This window comes from Engraulis encrasicolus, chromosome 13, assembly GCF_034702125.1.
Source record: "Engraulis encrasicolus isolate BLACKSEA-1 chromosome 13, IST_EnEncr_1.0, whole genome shotgun sequence".
NCBI lineage: Eukaryota > Metazoa > Chordata > Actinopteri > Clupeiformes > Engraulidae > Engraulis > Engraulis encrasicolus.
In genome coordinates this window covers 39,820,694-39,836,840 of record NC_085869.1, presented here as the reverse complement: position 1 = coordinate 39,836,840, position 16,147 = coordinate 39,820,694, and the positions used below count along the sequence as shown (strand labels likewise).

At 50.4% G+C, this 16,147-nt stretch overlaps 2 protein-coding genes across 2 annotated transcripts in view; both read left to right on the top strand.

Annotated features, from left to right (window-relative positions):
• The window catches only part of LOC134460545 (uncharacterized), a 41,926-nt gene extending 40,839 nt beyond the window's left edge, over positions 1–1,087 (top strand). Inside the window, exons 4-5 of the mRNA XM_063212926.1 lie at positions 751–755; positions 1,013–1,087. Coding sequence (XP_063068996.1) covers positions 751–755; positions 1,013–1,087 — 80 coding nt within the window. The remainder of the gene's footprint in view (positions 1–750; positions 756–1,012) is intronic.
• Positions 1,088–11,789: 10,702 nt separating this feature from the next.
• LOC134461158 (frizzled-7-A-like) lies at positions 11,790–15,645 on the top strand. The gene has a single exon (XM_063213919.1). The coding sequence runs from the start codon at positions 12,526–12,528 to the stop codon at positions 14,197–14,199; it is 1,674 nt and encodes a 557-aa protein (XP_063069989.1). The 5' UTR covers positions 11,790–12,525; the 3' UTR covers positions 14,200–15,645.
• The last annotated feature ends 502 nt before the right edge of the window (positions 15,646–16,147 follow it).

Sequence of the window (16,147 nt, the reverse complement as noted above, 5' to 3'; positions counted from 1 at the left end):
ACTCGTACTCGTACTCTACTCTACTCTACTATTTTATTATCCACTCTGTACTCTCCTTATCTCTACTCTACACAACTAAACCAGAGATTCTTAGTATAGAGATATGCCAACATAATAGGTTTCTATGGGCACCTAACGCGACCAGGTTCCGGTCTGCCTAAAGGGGCGTGACATAATGCTCCTACAATGAATAGAACAGTCCTTAGGTCTGCCTAGGTCTGCCTAAGGGGGGCCATAATAGAACCAGGAAACAATGGGCCAATGGAACCTCTCTCTCTCTACTCTCTCTGACTAAACTGTAGTCTATTCCATTCTACTCTGCTCTATTCTACTGTACTCCCCTGTACTCTACACTGTAGCCATATCTCTACAATAGCCTACTCTATTCTCCACACTACTGTAGGGATACATTTCTACCCTCCCGTTTTTTCCCGGGAAACTCCCTTTGCTTGACTTATTATATTCCCCGTTGTCTTCCCGATTCTGTATTTTCCCGAAAATATCCCGATTGTTGACTTCATCAACAAAAAATGCGTCCAGAACAGAAATTCACCCCAGCATTGCCAGTTGGCCAGACAAGCTAGACCCTCTCTACTTATTCCCTAGCTATGAAAGAAGAGACAGTCTGGCTTGCCAGGCTACCTGTAACCTGCCAGTAGCTTTTATGCCAGATACCACCAAGAATTAATGTTGCTAAAAAATGTGAGCTCTCCCCCTCGTGCGTGTGTGTGTCCACTCCTTGCCTCGCAGAAACGGTCAGTTCATGATACAAACAACGCTGTCATGGTCCTACAACTCTCCCTTCTCATCTGGTAACTTTCCACTCACTCTCACCTGTCATTGCCACAATCAGGCTCACCTGGTGCCACTTAACGAGCAGTAACTCTGCTGCCTGCATACCATCACTGACTCTGCTGTCTATTGACCCCAATTGATTCTCGTTAATGATCTGTGGCTACCATTGGCTGTCTCTTGCTCACCTGCTGCCTCTCACTCTCCATATAAACCTCAGTCCTCCAGTACCTCTCTGTCAGATCGTCTGCAAGTGGAACTCCTGTTTGCTGGCTTCTTCACGTCTGGCTCCTGAACCCCCGAATCCTGAAACCTGAAACCTGAACTCTGAACCCGTGCCTGAACCTTCGACTCTGACTTCTCTACTTCCCCGGTAATTCTGACCTGCCTTCTGCCTTGTGACCAAGATTTCTGATTTTCCCTGAACGGTACTGCTGCCTTGCCTGATCTGCCCTGTTGTGTGTGTGTTCCCCCCCCCAGGACCCAGAGAACCCGGACCTCCACCACCTGCTCCTCAAGAACCTTCTCGGCCACTGGGGAACACACACACACAGGTTCTAGGACACAAACCTCCCAACCCCCTGAACCCCTAAATAAACTCTGTGTAACGTGACGCATCTGGGTCCTTCGTCTGTCTGTCTGACAGTACGATCTGACCAGCATGGACCCAGCTCACGACCCAACCGACATGGACCTCACACCCGAGATGACTTCGGCACCCGAACCAACTGCTCTCGACCGTCTGCAGCACACAGAGGGAGCGGTTGCTCGGATGTCCGGTGACATAGCATCTCTGGTTCAACTAGGCCATCACCAACAGCAGCAGTTCCTGCAACACCAGCAGATGATCCAACAGCAGCAAGAACAACTTACCCGAGTGCTTCAGCTACTCTCCAACCCAACCACCTCATCTGGCCAGCCTGCACCTTCTTCATCTGCTCCAGCTCAGTCTGCATCTGCTCCATCTGTGCAAGCGCTTCACTCAGCACCAGTACCCGCTCCTGACCCCAACATCCCAAGTCAAGTGGCGCAATCTTCAGTCTCCATAGACCGTGAGCCAAAGGTGGGAAATCCTGAGCGATTCAACGGCGACCATACACAAGTGAGGGCGTTTCTGTCGAGCTGCAGAATCCAGTTTGCCCTCCAGCCCAGGACCTTTGCTACAGAGTCGGCCAAGGTAGGCTATGTCATCACTCACTTGACTGGTCGGGCCCGGCTGTGGGGAGCTGCAGAATTCGACCGCCAGACTCCGGCCTGCGCTTCATTCAACGCGTTTGCTGAGGAGATGGAGAAAGTTTTTGACCTGGGGTCTTCATCGGCTGAAGCATCCCAAGAGCTGATGAGTATTCGCCAGGGGAACCGGACCGTGGCGGATTACTCCATTGACTTCCGCACCCTGGCGAGACGCAGCACATGGAACATGGCCGCGCAGACGGATGCTTTTCTCCACAGTCTTGCGGGCTACATCAAGGATGAACTAGTCTCCCACGAACCACCCAAGACCCTTGATGAAGCCATCGCCCTGGCAGTCCGAATCGATCGACGGATCCAGACCCGGCGCCGTGAGAGGGGACAACCGAGACAAACGGCCACCAGCATTCGGCGTGACACCACTTCCGTGCCTTCTCCTGCTAACCCGCAGAACCAGCTTGACCAGACCGAACCCATGGAGATTGGCCGCACCTCCCTCTCCCCAGAAGAACGGCAACGTCGCCTTACTGCCCAGCTGTGCCTCTACTGCGGTGGCGATAATCACAGAGTCAGCAACTGTCCAGCAAAAGCCAGAGCTCACCGGTCATAGGGGAGATCCGGCTGAGCTCGACAAACATCAAGTCTCCCCCCACCCGAAAGCCCATGCTCCAGGTCTGTTTCCTGCTTCCTGACTCCAGATACACCCTGGCTGCCCTAGTGGATTCTGGGGCCGAAGCTAATATCATGGATGTGGAACTTGCACGTCAGCTGGGGTTGGGCTGTCAGCATCTGTCACCACCTGTTCCCGTCCGGGCGCTTGATGGTCATCAACTTGGCACAGTGACCCACACCACATCCTCCGTTACCATGGAACTCTCAGGAAATCACCAGGAGTCTATCAGCTTTCACCTGCTCAATTCACCTGCACAACCCATCATCCTGGGGTATCCTTGGCTCATCCGTCACAACCCTCAACTCGACTGGAGATCTGGCACAATACGAGAGTGGGGAGAAGACTGCCACCAGACCTGCTTTAAGCGAGCCACACTACCCATCAATTCAAAAGCTACCTGTCCTGCCCCTGATACAGCCGGCGTCCCTGCCTGTTACCTTCATCTCAAGGAGGTCTTCAGCAAGACCAAAGCCACTTCTCTGCCTCCTCATCGGTCATATGACTGCGCGATCAACCTCCTACCCGGAACATCACCCCCAAAGGGCCGCCTCTACTCGCTCTCCGCTCCTGAAAGGCTGGCCATGGAGAACTATATCAACGAATCCCTGGCAAGTGGAATTATTCGACCATCATCTTCTCCTGCCGGAGCTGGTTTTTTCTTCGTGGGGAAAAAAGATGGCTCCCTCCGGCCTTGTATCGACTACAGAGGTCTGAATGATATCACTGTGAAAAACCGCTATCCTCTGCCACTGATGTCTTCCGCCTTTGAACTGCTCCAAGGGGCCACCATTTTCACCAAACTTGACCTCAGAAATGCATACCACCTAGTCCGGATGAGAGAGGGGGACGAGTGGAAGACTGCATTCAACACACCCACCGGCCATTACGAATATCTGGTCATGCCCTTCGGACTCACCAATGCACCCGCTGTTTTCCAGAACCTGGTTAATGACATCCTTCGTGACATGTTGAACAGGTTCGTTTTTGTTTTCTTGGATGATATTTTAATATTCTCCAAGAACCAATCTGAACACGTTCATCATGTGCAGTCAGTACTTCGCCGTCTTCTCAAAAATTCACTCTATGTCAAGGCAGAGAAATGTGAATTTCATGTCAGCTCTTTGTCCTTCCTTGGATATGTCGTGGCAGAGGGTAGTATGCAGATGGACCCAGCCAAGGTTTCAGCAGTGACGTCTTGGCCAGCCCCCGAGAGCCGTAAGAAGTTGCAACAGTTTTTAGGCTTCGCCAACTTCTACAGGAGGTTTATCCGGGGATTCAGCGCCGTGGCAGCCCCACTCACTGCACTGACCAGTACCAAACAGCCATTTAAGTGGAATCCAGCTGCTGATAAAGCCTTTCAGACGTTGAAAACACGGTTTACCTCAGCTCCCATCCTCCGCTTGCCAGACGAGAACCTGCAGTTCGTGGTGGAAGTAGATGCCTCGGACGTTGGTGTTGGAGCAGTGCTATCCCAGCGATCACCAGAAGATGGCAAGATGCACCCATGCGCCTTCTTCTCTCGGAGGCTGACAACATCCGAGCAGAACTATGATATCGGCAACCGAGAGTTACTTGCCGTCAAACTTGCCCTAGAGGAGTGGCGCCACTGGCTGGAGGGGTGCAAGACTCCATTTCTGGTCTGGACGGACCACAAGAACTTGGAGTACATCAGGTCAGCAAAGAGACTGAATCCCCGTCAAAGTCGCTGGTCCTTGTTCTTCACCCGCTTCAACTTCACCCTCTCCTACCGTCCCGGCTCACGCAATGCTAAGCCAGATGCCCTGTCACGCATGTTTCAGAAGGATGACAAGTCTTCCGAGGACCCAGAACCAATCCTCCCAAACCCCTGCGTCATCGCCACCCTGACCTGGAACATCGAGGAGGAAGTGAGAAAGGCTATCAGAAACCAGCCAAGTCCAAGTGCGTGCCCCAGCAACCGCCTCTTCGTTCCGGCAGACCTGAGATCCCAGGTCATCCAGTGGGGGCACAATTCCAACCTGGCCTGTCACCCTGGTATCGGACGCACTCTCCGTCTTCTCTCTCAGCGGTTCTGGTGGCCATCGTTGGAGAAGGATATCCGCGAATTTTGCATGGCGTGCCATACCTGCTGCCAGAACAAGTCTTCCAACCGACCACCAGCCGGGTTACTACAGCCCCTGCCAGTACCCATGCGCCCCTGGTCTCACATCTCGCTTGACTTTGTCACCGGCCTTCCCCCCTCTGATGGTAATACTGTCATCCTGACCATCGTAGACCGGTTCAGCAAGATGGCGCACTTTGTTCCACTGCCAAAGTTGCCCTCTGCCAAAGAGACAGCCCAGGTGGTCCTTGAGCAGGTGTTCCGCATCCACGGCTTGCCACGGGATGTAGTGTCTGACCGGGGCCCACAGTTTGCATCCGCCTTCTGGAAAGACTTCTGCCGTCTTCTCGGAGCTACTGCCAGTCTTACGTCAGGTTTTCACCCGCAGTCAAATGGACAGACTGAGAGGATGAATCAGGAGCTGGAAAAGTCTCTGCGGTGCATGGCATCCCGTAATCCCCGGGCCTGGTCTCAGCATCTGTTGTGGGTAGAATATGCTCACAATTCTCTCTCCAGCTCCGCCACTGGATTGTCCCCCTTTCAGTGCGTCTACGGCTATCAGCCGCCCCTGTTTGCCAGTCAAGAGAGAGGAGCCTCCTGCCCATCTGCCCTTGCCTGTGCTCGCCGCTGTCGTCGAACGTGGTCTCAAGCTCGTGCCACCCTTCTGAGAGCCGTTGCCAGCTACACTGCCAGTGCCAACCGGCGAAGGATTCCTGCTCCCGCCTACCAGGTGGGCCAGAGGGTGTGGCTTTCCTCCCGTGATCTGCCTCTGCGCGTGGAGTCACGCAAACTGGCCCCCAGGTTCATCGGTCCATTCCCAGTCCAGAAAATCATCAATCCGTCGGCTGTCAGACTCCGGCTTCCCCGGTCCATGAAGGTGCACCCAACCTTTCACGTCTCACGTCTGAAGCCAGTTCATGAGAGCCCTCTGGTGCCCGCTGTGCCGCCACCTCCGCCACCCCGACTCATTGATGGTGGTCCTGTTTACACAGTGCGACGGCTGCTCCGGTCACGGCGGCGGGGTAGGGGCATCCAATACCTTGTTGATTGGGAAGGCTATGGTCCTGAGGAGAGGGTGTGGGTGCCCGCCAGCAGGATCGTGGACCCCGCTCTCATTGCGGATTTCCATCGCCAGCACCCGGACCAGCCTGCAATCCTGAGGGGTCGGCCGAGGGGTCCTCGTCGTGATGACGCTGCTCCGTCCACCCCTGTTCCTGAACCTGATTCTGATCCTGAGGCTGGGGACACGGACCGGTCTGAGGAGTTTTGACCCTCCGCCGGCTACCCCCCCCCTCCCGCCCGTGTTGGTGAGTGTTTTGGGACTTCTGAGCCGTCCCTTGAGGGGGGGGTTCTGTCATGGTCCTACAACTCTCCCTTCTCATCTGGTAACTTTCCACTCACTCTCACCTGTCATTGCCACAATCAGGCTCACCTGGTGCCACTTAACGAGCAGTAACTCTGCTGCCTGCATACCATCACTGACTCTGCTGTCTATTGACCCCAATTGATTCTCGTTAATGATCTGTGGCTACCATTGGCTGTCTCTTGCTCACCTGCTGCCTCTCACTCTCCATATAAACCTCAGTCCTCCAGTACCTCTCTGTCAGATCGTCTGCAAGTGGAACTCCTGTTTGCTGGCTTCTTCACGTCTGGCTCCTGAACCCCCGAATCCTGAAACCTGAAACCTGAACTCTGAACCCGTGCCTGAACCTTCGACTCTGACTTCTCTACTTCCCCGGTAATTCTGACCTGCCTTCTGCCTTGTGACCAAGATTTCTGATTTTCCCTGAACGGTACTGCTGCCTTGCCTGATCTGCCCTGTTGTGTGTGTGTTCCCCCCCCCCAGGACCCAGAGAACCCGGACCTCCACCACCTGCTCCTCAAGAACCTTCTCGGCCACTGGGGAACACACACACACAGGTTCTAGGACACAAACCTCCCAACCCCCTGAACCCCTAAATAAACTCTGTGTAACGTGACGCATCTGGGTCCTTCGTCTGTCTGTCTGACACAACGCTGTTCATATGGTGAGTACAAGCGTCTGAACAGCGAATCGTGCAAATTTACCTCATCCTTCCCTGCACCAGCACAAAGTTTCGCATCAGCCCCAGACGATTTGAACGCCAAAACAAAGACTGATATTTCATTCATCTTTTTACACTATACAGCAGGCTTGTACGAAATTCCGAATGGAAAGAATTTCAATTCAAAGTAATGTCATAATACGAACACTAAGTGGTGGTGTTGTATGTACTTTCAATGGGTGGTGTAGATTACATTCAAAGAAAGTCAAGGTAATGGCACCAACTAGTGTTCGTATTATGGCATTATTTTGAATTGGAATTCTTTCCATTCTGAATTTCGTACAAGCCTGCTATACACGCTCATTTCAAAACGTGGACTGTGCGGGGATTTTGGACAGGACTGGCCTTGCACGTGCTGTCATTGTGAAAAGCTGCGTAGATCCCATCACCCGAGTTGTCGCTGCCGCCCTGTCAGTGTGGCCTATTGAACATTTCCCGATTTTTTCCATTAAATTTGTGAATTATCCATTTTTTTAATCTCTTAGCAGAGCCTATGTTATAACCTTACTGTCACCAAAATGTTAATGGCTACGTCTTAATCTGTTACTTAAGGCTTTCTGTACTGTCATAGCAATGTTGTTATTATGACGAAGTTCAGTATTCTCAGGAAATAGTGAATAGGCCCGCCGGCGACCCCATCTGCAGTGGAGGCTAAGTTGACAGGTATGACTGTAGGTATGTGCAAAGACGGAGGAGAGGGAGGAGTGGGCTGCGTCTCCGTTTCTCTCTGTGAAATTGAAACTCTGTCTCCAGCCTCTTAGGACGACTGCAGACGAAAGCCACTTACTGTTGCTTTAGATAATTGGCAATGATTACACTCAACACACACGGACGCACACACACACACACACACACACACACACACACACACACACACACGCTGCCTTTAGATAATGGGCAATAATTGCAGCGTTACCCTGATAGGGATCTCCTTAGGACTGGCGGACCCACACGACATGCATACGCACTGGGGCCTGTTCTGCCACTTGGTCAATAACACACACACACACACACACACTCTCACACACACACACACACACACACACACACACACACACACACACACACACACACACACACACACACACACACCATGTGACAGTATTGAGAGTGTGGCGGTGGCCCTAGGGCACTGGAGGACAATTCCGGACCTCGGCCCCAAACAAAATCATTATTGGTAATACCAGTCAGGTAAGACTCAACACACACACACAAGTTGAACCCTTGATTGGCATACACAGACCACTCAACACCCCCCCCCTTCCCCTACACACACAGAAAAACACACACAAATAAACACTTGATTAATTCACACTGGCCACTCAACACACCCACCACGCCCACACACACACACACACACACACACACACACACACACACACACACACACACACACACACACACACACACACACACACACAAACCACACACACGCATATTGCCATCACCATACCGTACATGGGGATGCATGTCCATGGGGACTCAGGTTCGAGTCCGGCCTGGGTCATTACATTACCTTACACTTAGCTGATGCTTTTATCCAAAACGACTTAGTTATTTAGAGGGTATTGGTTACAGTCCCTGGAGCAATGCTGGGTTAGGTGCCTTGCTCAAGGGCACTTAAAGTGATACTGTCCCATTTTTGGAAATAAGCTTATTTTACACATACCCTTGAGTTACATAATAGGCTCTTACCTTTCTCCTGTACTTCCAACCATTATCTAGTTTGCCTCCAAGTTAACAGTTAACATAGAGTCCTATGAGACCAGTTAGCCGCGAGCTGGTCTCATAGGACTCAATGTTAACTGCTAGCATGGAGGTAAAATTTGCACTGCCATAGCCAGAGAACGGTTGAAAGTACAGGAGAACAATAAAAACCCTATTATTTAACTCAAAGGGAGGTGTAAATAAGCTTACTTCCAAAAATGGGACAGTATCACTTAAGCCATGGAGGGAGGAAGGGATTGGTAAGGGTGGGGATTGAACCTGCAACCCTGTGATCTACAGTCCAGGGCTACAGGCCCCACCTCGGCTGCCCCATAACTCAGCAGCACACACATGTTTAAACCTTACCCAGCCATTTCCTGTCTTCAGCCTGCTGTCCTGTCTAATAAAGGCACAATAGGCCACTAAAATAGATATTACTCCTCAATTGTAAGTCGCCAAAAGCGGGGTCTGCTCGTTTTTCCGACGCCCCATTGGTCCAATGCATCAATGTTCCGAACATTTCCCATTGATCCTACAGCACTTAGTCTCAGATAACTTTTTACAAATTAAATGAAACCCTTTGTCCCCACAGTCCAATGTTCCGACCAAAAGCTGCTTTAGATCACCGTCATCTCTGAAGCCTGCGCAGTGGTCATGCACCTGTCTGTGACAGGTTAGGTTTAGGTAAAGTTTTGGTCAAGGCACACATTTAAAACTCAGAAACATTATAATAGCCTACTGACAGGTTAGGGTTAGGAATGGTTTTGGGTAGGGCACAATTGTAAAACTTGGCAACATTGCATTAATGACAGGTTATGTTTAGGGGTGGTTTTGGTAAGGGCACAGCAAGACCGACTCAGACGGCATCTATGTGCTCGTCGCAGCGCATGCAGCTGAAGTCTACTTGGCACCGAGAAAAGTAGGACATACGACCTGGGATGATGACCAACCCCAAACAGCCATTGGTCGGAACATTGAGCTGTCGGAGCAAAGGGTTTAATTTAATTATTTCGAGTTAGTGGGCTGTAGGATCAATGGGAAATTTTCGGAATATTGACGCATCGGACTAAAGAGACGTCGGAACAATGACATGCTACCGCCAAAAGCGTCTGCCAAATGAATGTAATGTACTGTAGTTATTTAAAAGAAAATTGGGTAAACTGGGCCTGAGTGAATGGGAATGTTAACTAAAGTGGTTGAGGGCATAAGCTGAGTGTTGCATGCAGGGCTCCACATTCACCAGAGTACAAAAGACAGTTCACCCGCATCCAGCATGTTTAGTGTGTGCTCCAGGAAAAGAATGGATCATTTTTCTGCTTTCATATTGTGTTTAGTCTTGTACATACAGTAGGCCTATGTTAACATCCTGTCTGTTACACGTTCTGCGTGGATGAGTAGTAGCTAATGTGTCCATCAGCTGACGGGGATCTTGATGAAATACCAAATACCACTCGGACGATAGACTAGGAGGAGCATGTCCTCTGCTTCCCACATATACAAACTATAACTGGCCCACAGACACAGCTGTGTCTGACACATACAGTACACACGGTAAAATGTGTCCGACACACACACACACACATGCAAGCACGCACGCACACACAAACACACAGACACAAATGCATCCGGCACACACATATGGATGCATGCTCTCCCTCTCTCTCTCTCTCTCTCTCACACACACACACACACATACACACACACACACACACACACACACACACACACACACACACACACACACACACACACACACACACAGCTGTGTCTGACCTAGCCCATGGCTTCACACGCGTGTGCACACACCATCATGCTCGGACTCGTTCTCTTATCTCGGCTTTCACACACACACACACACACACACACACACACACACACACACACACACACACACACACACACACACACACACACACACACACACACACACACACACACAGATACACACACACACACACACACACACACACACACACACACACACACACACACACACACACACACACACACACACACACACACGGCTTTCACAAGCTCCGCATGTTAAATGTAAGATGATTCACCCGCATACCAAACCGCCCTATCGGTGCATGTCTGTCTCTCTCTCTCCCACTTGGTCAGATGCAAACAACCAACTCATACACCACATGTCGGTGTGTGTGTGTGTGTGTGTGTGTGTGTGTGTGTGTGTGTGTGTGTGTGTGTGTGTGTGTGTGTGTGTGTGTGTGTGTGTGTGTGTGTGCGTGCGTGTGTGCGTGCGTGCGTGTGCGTGTGTGTGTGTGTGTGCCTGCCTGCATGTTTAGTTTAAATATCAGATTTTGTGTTTGTTGATCCCCAAATTTGATCCAACTAGCACAGAATCTGATACATCTCTCTGTAGTAGACCTTAATGTAGACCAGTTCCTCATAGAAATGTCTGGAAGGAAAACTATGGCAGGTGTTGTCTTTTCCTTCTACTTTGGCCACCTCTGGTATTGTAAGCCCACAAAACTAGATATGGTAACAACACTGGATATTCATACAACGTGTTACACAACTGTACCAGTGAAGTATATTAGGTTGATGGCTACAGCGACGAGATACATTGTAAACACACTGTTACAGCAGTGGCAGGTAAACACAGTAATTACATTGTCACACTGTGCAATACTGTATGGTTCGTTCAGTTCATGTAAATGACCAACTCTGTCCTTGTCCACTCAGACAAAGTGTCCAACTTGGCTGCTTTTTTTTTTTTCAACAAATTGAAAAGTATATGCCAAAGTAGGCTCTGTCTTTCATTTCATCTTCAGGCTTGAGGGTACACACAATGATATAACATACGGTTCCAATTGCATATCGGAGGCAGGGAGAAGCCAACAGTTGACTGCATGTATGTGCACTGTAGGCTGTGTCCTGAGACTATGAGAGTCCATTTTAAAACTACAGCAGTGGGTAGAAAGCCCACCCTGTATTTGGCAGTCAAACTGTCTACGTAACTGGCCTTCTTACTGGAAATAATTAGGAAATAGTCTGTGTGCTCATGATCGTAAAAGGATCAATGAGTCGTAGCCATGCAAGGCTTTGTTCTTTTGGAACTATGTTAAACATTTGGAAGTGTTTGACGAATTATCCAAGCACACGGTGCTTCATAGCGGCTGGAGAAAGTTTTCAGGAGAGGAGGAGCGCTCCGCAAGGACCTAACACTGACCAATGAGGAGCAAGACGCAAAGGAAAACAAAGTCAGCGATTGGACAAGGAGTGCCTGTTTCAAGCCTCCCCCTGAGCACGGTTCATGAATCTGAATGAGGGGTGTCTTGAAACCAGCAGCACATTATTGTCTGCGCCGTGATTTAGATCAAACCCCGTAGTGTGCGGACTACGCGTCGAACGTGCAGCAGCAGCTGGATTTTATAGCGGATAGAGGATAATTTTGTTATTTTCACAAAAGTTTACTGTATGTAACCGTCACACGCGAGGCAATCGGAGTGAATCCGTTACAAGCCAAGGGCACCACGGGAACAGCTGCACACCCGGGATGTGGATGACCCACTGGAAAACTTGGAAAGAGTTTTTTGTTGAACGGATTTCGGAATACTTCTTGGAAAGGATTACATTCTGTTAAAACACACTACTATTGGATTTATTTTCCTTTTTATGCCGTTCACCACAGTTTTGTTGGGGCTCTAGTTGCAAACGAAGGGAAGCTTGCACAGAGCATTCGTTTAATTTTCCAACCCGCAAATAGATTTTCCCTGAACGTTCCGTTTGAGTAACATGCGCGTGTGGATACCACGAGCTGCCTTCCGTCGTGTTGCTTGAGAAGCGCAGCGCGAGCACGCCAGGACTGCTGAAGAATTTTAATCTTAATTGATCAAAAACGCCGCGGAAAGTTTATTTTCGACTCTCTTCTCTTGTCTCGACATCTGAACGGCTCTTTTATACCCACGCTTGGTTTCAGGAGCAACTGGTCTCCCAACAAAGTGAGAACTTCAATTTACCTTTTTTCATTATCGAACATGGCGGTATCGAATGACTGGATACACGCCAATGGACTAGTCGTTGCCCTGATTTTCTTATTTTCCCACTCGTGCTGTGGACAGTATCATGGCGAAAAGGGCATTTCGATCCCCGAGCACGGCTTCTGCCAGCCCATTTCCATCCCCCTCTGCACGGACATCGCTTACAACCAAACCATCATGCCGAACCTCTTGGGCCACACGAACCAGGAGGACGCGGGGCTAGAGGTGCACCAGTTCTACCCGCTGGTCAAAGTGCAGTGTTCCGTGGACCTCAAATTTTTCCTGTGCTCCATGTATGCCCCTGTGTGTACCGTGCTGGAGCAGGCTATTCCGCCGTGTCGCTCGCTGTGTGACCGCGCCAGGCAGGGTTGCGAGGCGCTCATGAACAAGTTCGGGTTCCAGTGGCCCGAGCGGCTGCGCTGCGAGAATTTCCCCGTCCACGGCGCCGGGGAGATCTGCGTGGGGCAGAATATCTCCGACCCAGCCGGGCCCACATCGGAGCCCACGCCCCGACTACAACCGGAGCTGATCACCTTGCCGAGCGTGGTGCGCTCCAGCCCCCACCAGTTCTCCTGCCCGCTGCAGCTGCAGGCGCCGCCGTACCTCAACTACTACTTCATGGGCGTGAAGGACTGTGGGGCTCCGTGCGAGCCCAACAAGGCCAACGGCCTCATGTACTTCAGAGAGGAGGAGGTGAAGTTTGGTCGACTGTGGGTGGGCATCTGGTCCATCCTGTGCTGCGTCAGCACGCTCTTCACGGTGCTCACGTACCTGGTGGACATGAGACGGTTCCGTTACCCGGAGCGCTGTATCATCTTCCTCTCCGGATGCTACTTCATGGTGGCCGTGGCCTACGCTGCGGGCTTCTTCCTCGAGGACAAGGTGGTGTGCATCGACAAATTCCACGAGGACAGCTATCGGACGGTGGCCCAGGGCACCAAGAAGGAGGGCTGCACCATCCTCTTCATGATCCTCTACTTCTTCGGCATGGCCAGCTCCATCTGGTGGGTCTTGCTCAGCCTCACCTGGTTCCTCTCGGCCGGCATGAAGTGGGGCCACGAAGCCATCGAGGCCAACTCGCAGTACTTCCACCTGGCCGCGTGGGCCGTGCCCGCCGTCAAGACCATCACCATCCTCGCCATGGGCCAGGTGGACGGCGACATACTCACCGGTGTGTGCTACGTGGGCATCTACAACGTGGACGCGCTGCGCGGGTTCGTGCTGGCGCCCCTCTTCGTCTACCTCTTCATCGGCACGTCTTTCTTACTGGCAGGCTTCGTCTCGCTGTTCCGCATCCGCACTATCATGAAGCACGACGGCACCAAGACGGAGAAGCTGGAGAAGCTGATGGTGCGCATCGGGGTCTTCAGCGTGCTCTACACAGTGCCCGCCACCATCGTCATCGCCTGCTACTTCTACGAGCAGGCCTTCCGCCCACAGTGGGAGAAGACCTGGCACATGCAGACATGCAAGCGCTTCGCCGTGCCGTGCCCCGTGCACAACTTCGCGCCCATGACCCCGGATTTTACCGTGTTCATGATCAAATACCTCATGACGATGATCGTGGGCATCACCTCCGGGTTCTGGATATGGTCCGGGAAAACGCTCCAGTCCTGGCGTCGTTTTTACAAAAGACTGAGCAATAGTAGCCAGGGGGAGACCACAGTATGAGCCCCACGACACACACACGTCGCCTTCATACAGGCTGCATCCCTCCTGAAAGTTACCTCGGAGCCATATGCCTACACAACACGCTTTGCAATGTAAATTCAACAAATGGGCAGTCTAATTTAACACTCGTGATGTTGAGTAATCTGCCTCAGTGTTGGATTAACACTGCACTGTCTGCTGTGTGTTAGTCCTGGATCCCCTTGGTCTGAGTTGGAGACATAGTAGGCCAACAGGACACTAGCCAACCCCATGGCACGAATACTTCACACACATAAGGGATCAGCACCACACATACAACCTCAGCTGGCGTAGCTCCGTGCGAGTTTCATTTAAAGGAATTAATGAATGAACGAACGGCTATGGACACTCGAAAGCGTGCCAGGCTGTTTGGTTTTTCTGTTCTTTGTTATTATAATTTGTTAAGCCTTCTGAACGCAATACCAGAAGAACCTTCATTGTTATTCAAGCCTGTCTTAAATATTTGATATATAACGTTTATATTCTTAAAGCAGAACGGTATATTTTGACTTTGTATCATGACACGTTTTACAGGGGTTGTCTGTGTTTAAAAAATAGACAAATGCATTTCATTGCGCTCTGCTAGGGCGAGGGCCATGCCATGCGCAATGCACACAGACGGTTCAACAGTATGTGTGATTTTTAGCCCAGAAAACAGAATGTTTGCCTTATACGTCCTTCTTGTTTAGTTGGCAAAATTGCTCAAGTTTCGCAGTGACCCTCTGACAATCATGCATACCTCCCTGGAGAGGGGGGATGGCACAGCAAAACAGCGTCCACAACCCCCTATAGGCCTAGTGGTAGGCTATCATGCATGTATACAGCTGTGAGACTATGCAAGCTACTTTTTAAAGACAACAATATTGTAAATACTCACATTTTTTCCTCAAAAGAATATATGTATTTATGAAAATAATCTTGCTGTTTTTTACTTGATTTTCAAAAATGCGGTAAGATACCATTTGTATATGTACAGTGTCACTGAATAAAAAAAAACTTAGATTTTTAAACAGCCTTTCTGAAAGCTTTGTTTCCTCCTCTCTGGCTCACCGTAGCTGAGCTCTCCATTTGCCCCGGACCATATGTTAGTAATTTAACGCGCTAAATTGCACCAGGTTCGCTCAGCAAATGGAGCCGAGACAAGGGGGTTACTCTGGGACATTTGGCCTCAGCCGAATTCCCTCAAGATCAGAGACAGACTATGACTCCATGGGGCCCTGGGCCAGACAGCAAGAAAGGACCCCCTCCATGGGTGTTGCTACTCTATAAAAAATGTTCATGGTTTCAGGCCAGATGTTAGAGACCTTATCTTGTTGGGAGTTTTGGGGTATGTCCACGTGGACAATTTGAAAATAGAGTTGTGAGAAGTGTGACTTAAACGCAATATGAACAAGGAAATATAGAGGCGTGGGCTTCAGTGCCCCCTTGACTCTTGGGCCCCTGAGTCTGGGCCTGGTAGGCCCGTGTAGCAATCCATCCTTGCGCTAGGAAGAAATCTTTCCAGGCTATCAGCCACATCAATGATTGGGTGCAGTCTGCATGTCTGTGTAACTTACTTCTCACTTAATGAAATGAGACAAGGGTTAAATATTCACACACACACACACACACACACACACACACACACACACACACACACACACACACACACACACACACACACACACACACACTCTCTCTCTCTCTCTCTCTCTCTCTCTCTCTCTCTCTCTCTCTCTCTCTCTCTCTCTCTCTCTCTCTCTCTCTCTCTCTCTCTCTCTCTCTCTCTCTCTCTCTCTCTCACACACACACACACACACATAAAATGGTGCGCTTGTGACCTTTTCTGTCATAAGTAAATTCAGTACCACCTACAGGCAATAGCCTATATAAATGCTCTGTCCAGTACTTACATAAGAAATCAGCAGTCTTTGTGAAGTTTGTCAGACAT

Coding starts and splice junctions, on each gene's coding strand:
- LOC134461158 (XM_063213919.1), top strand. CDS start 12,526: ATGGCGGTATCGAATGACTGGATACACGCCAATGGACTAGTCGTTGCC.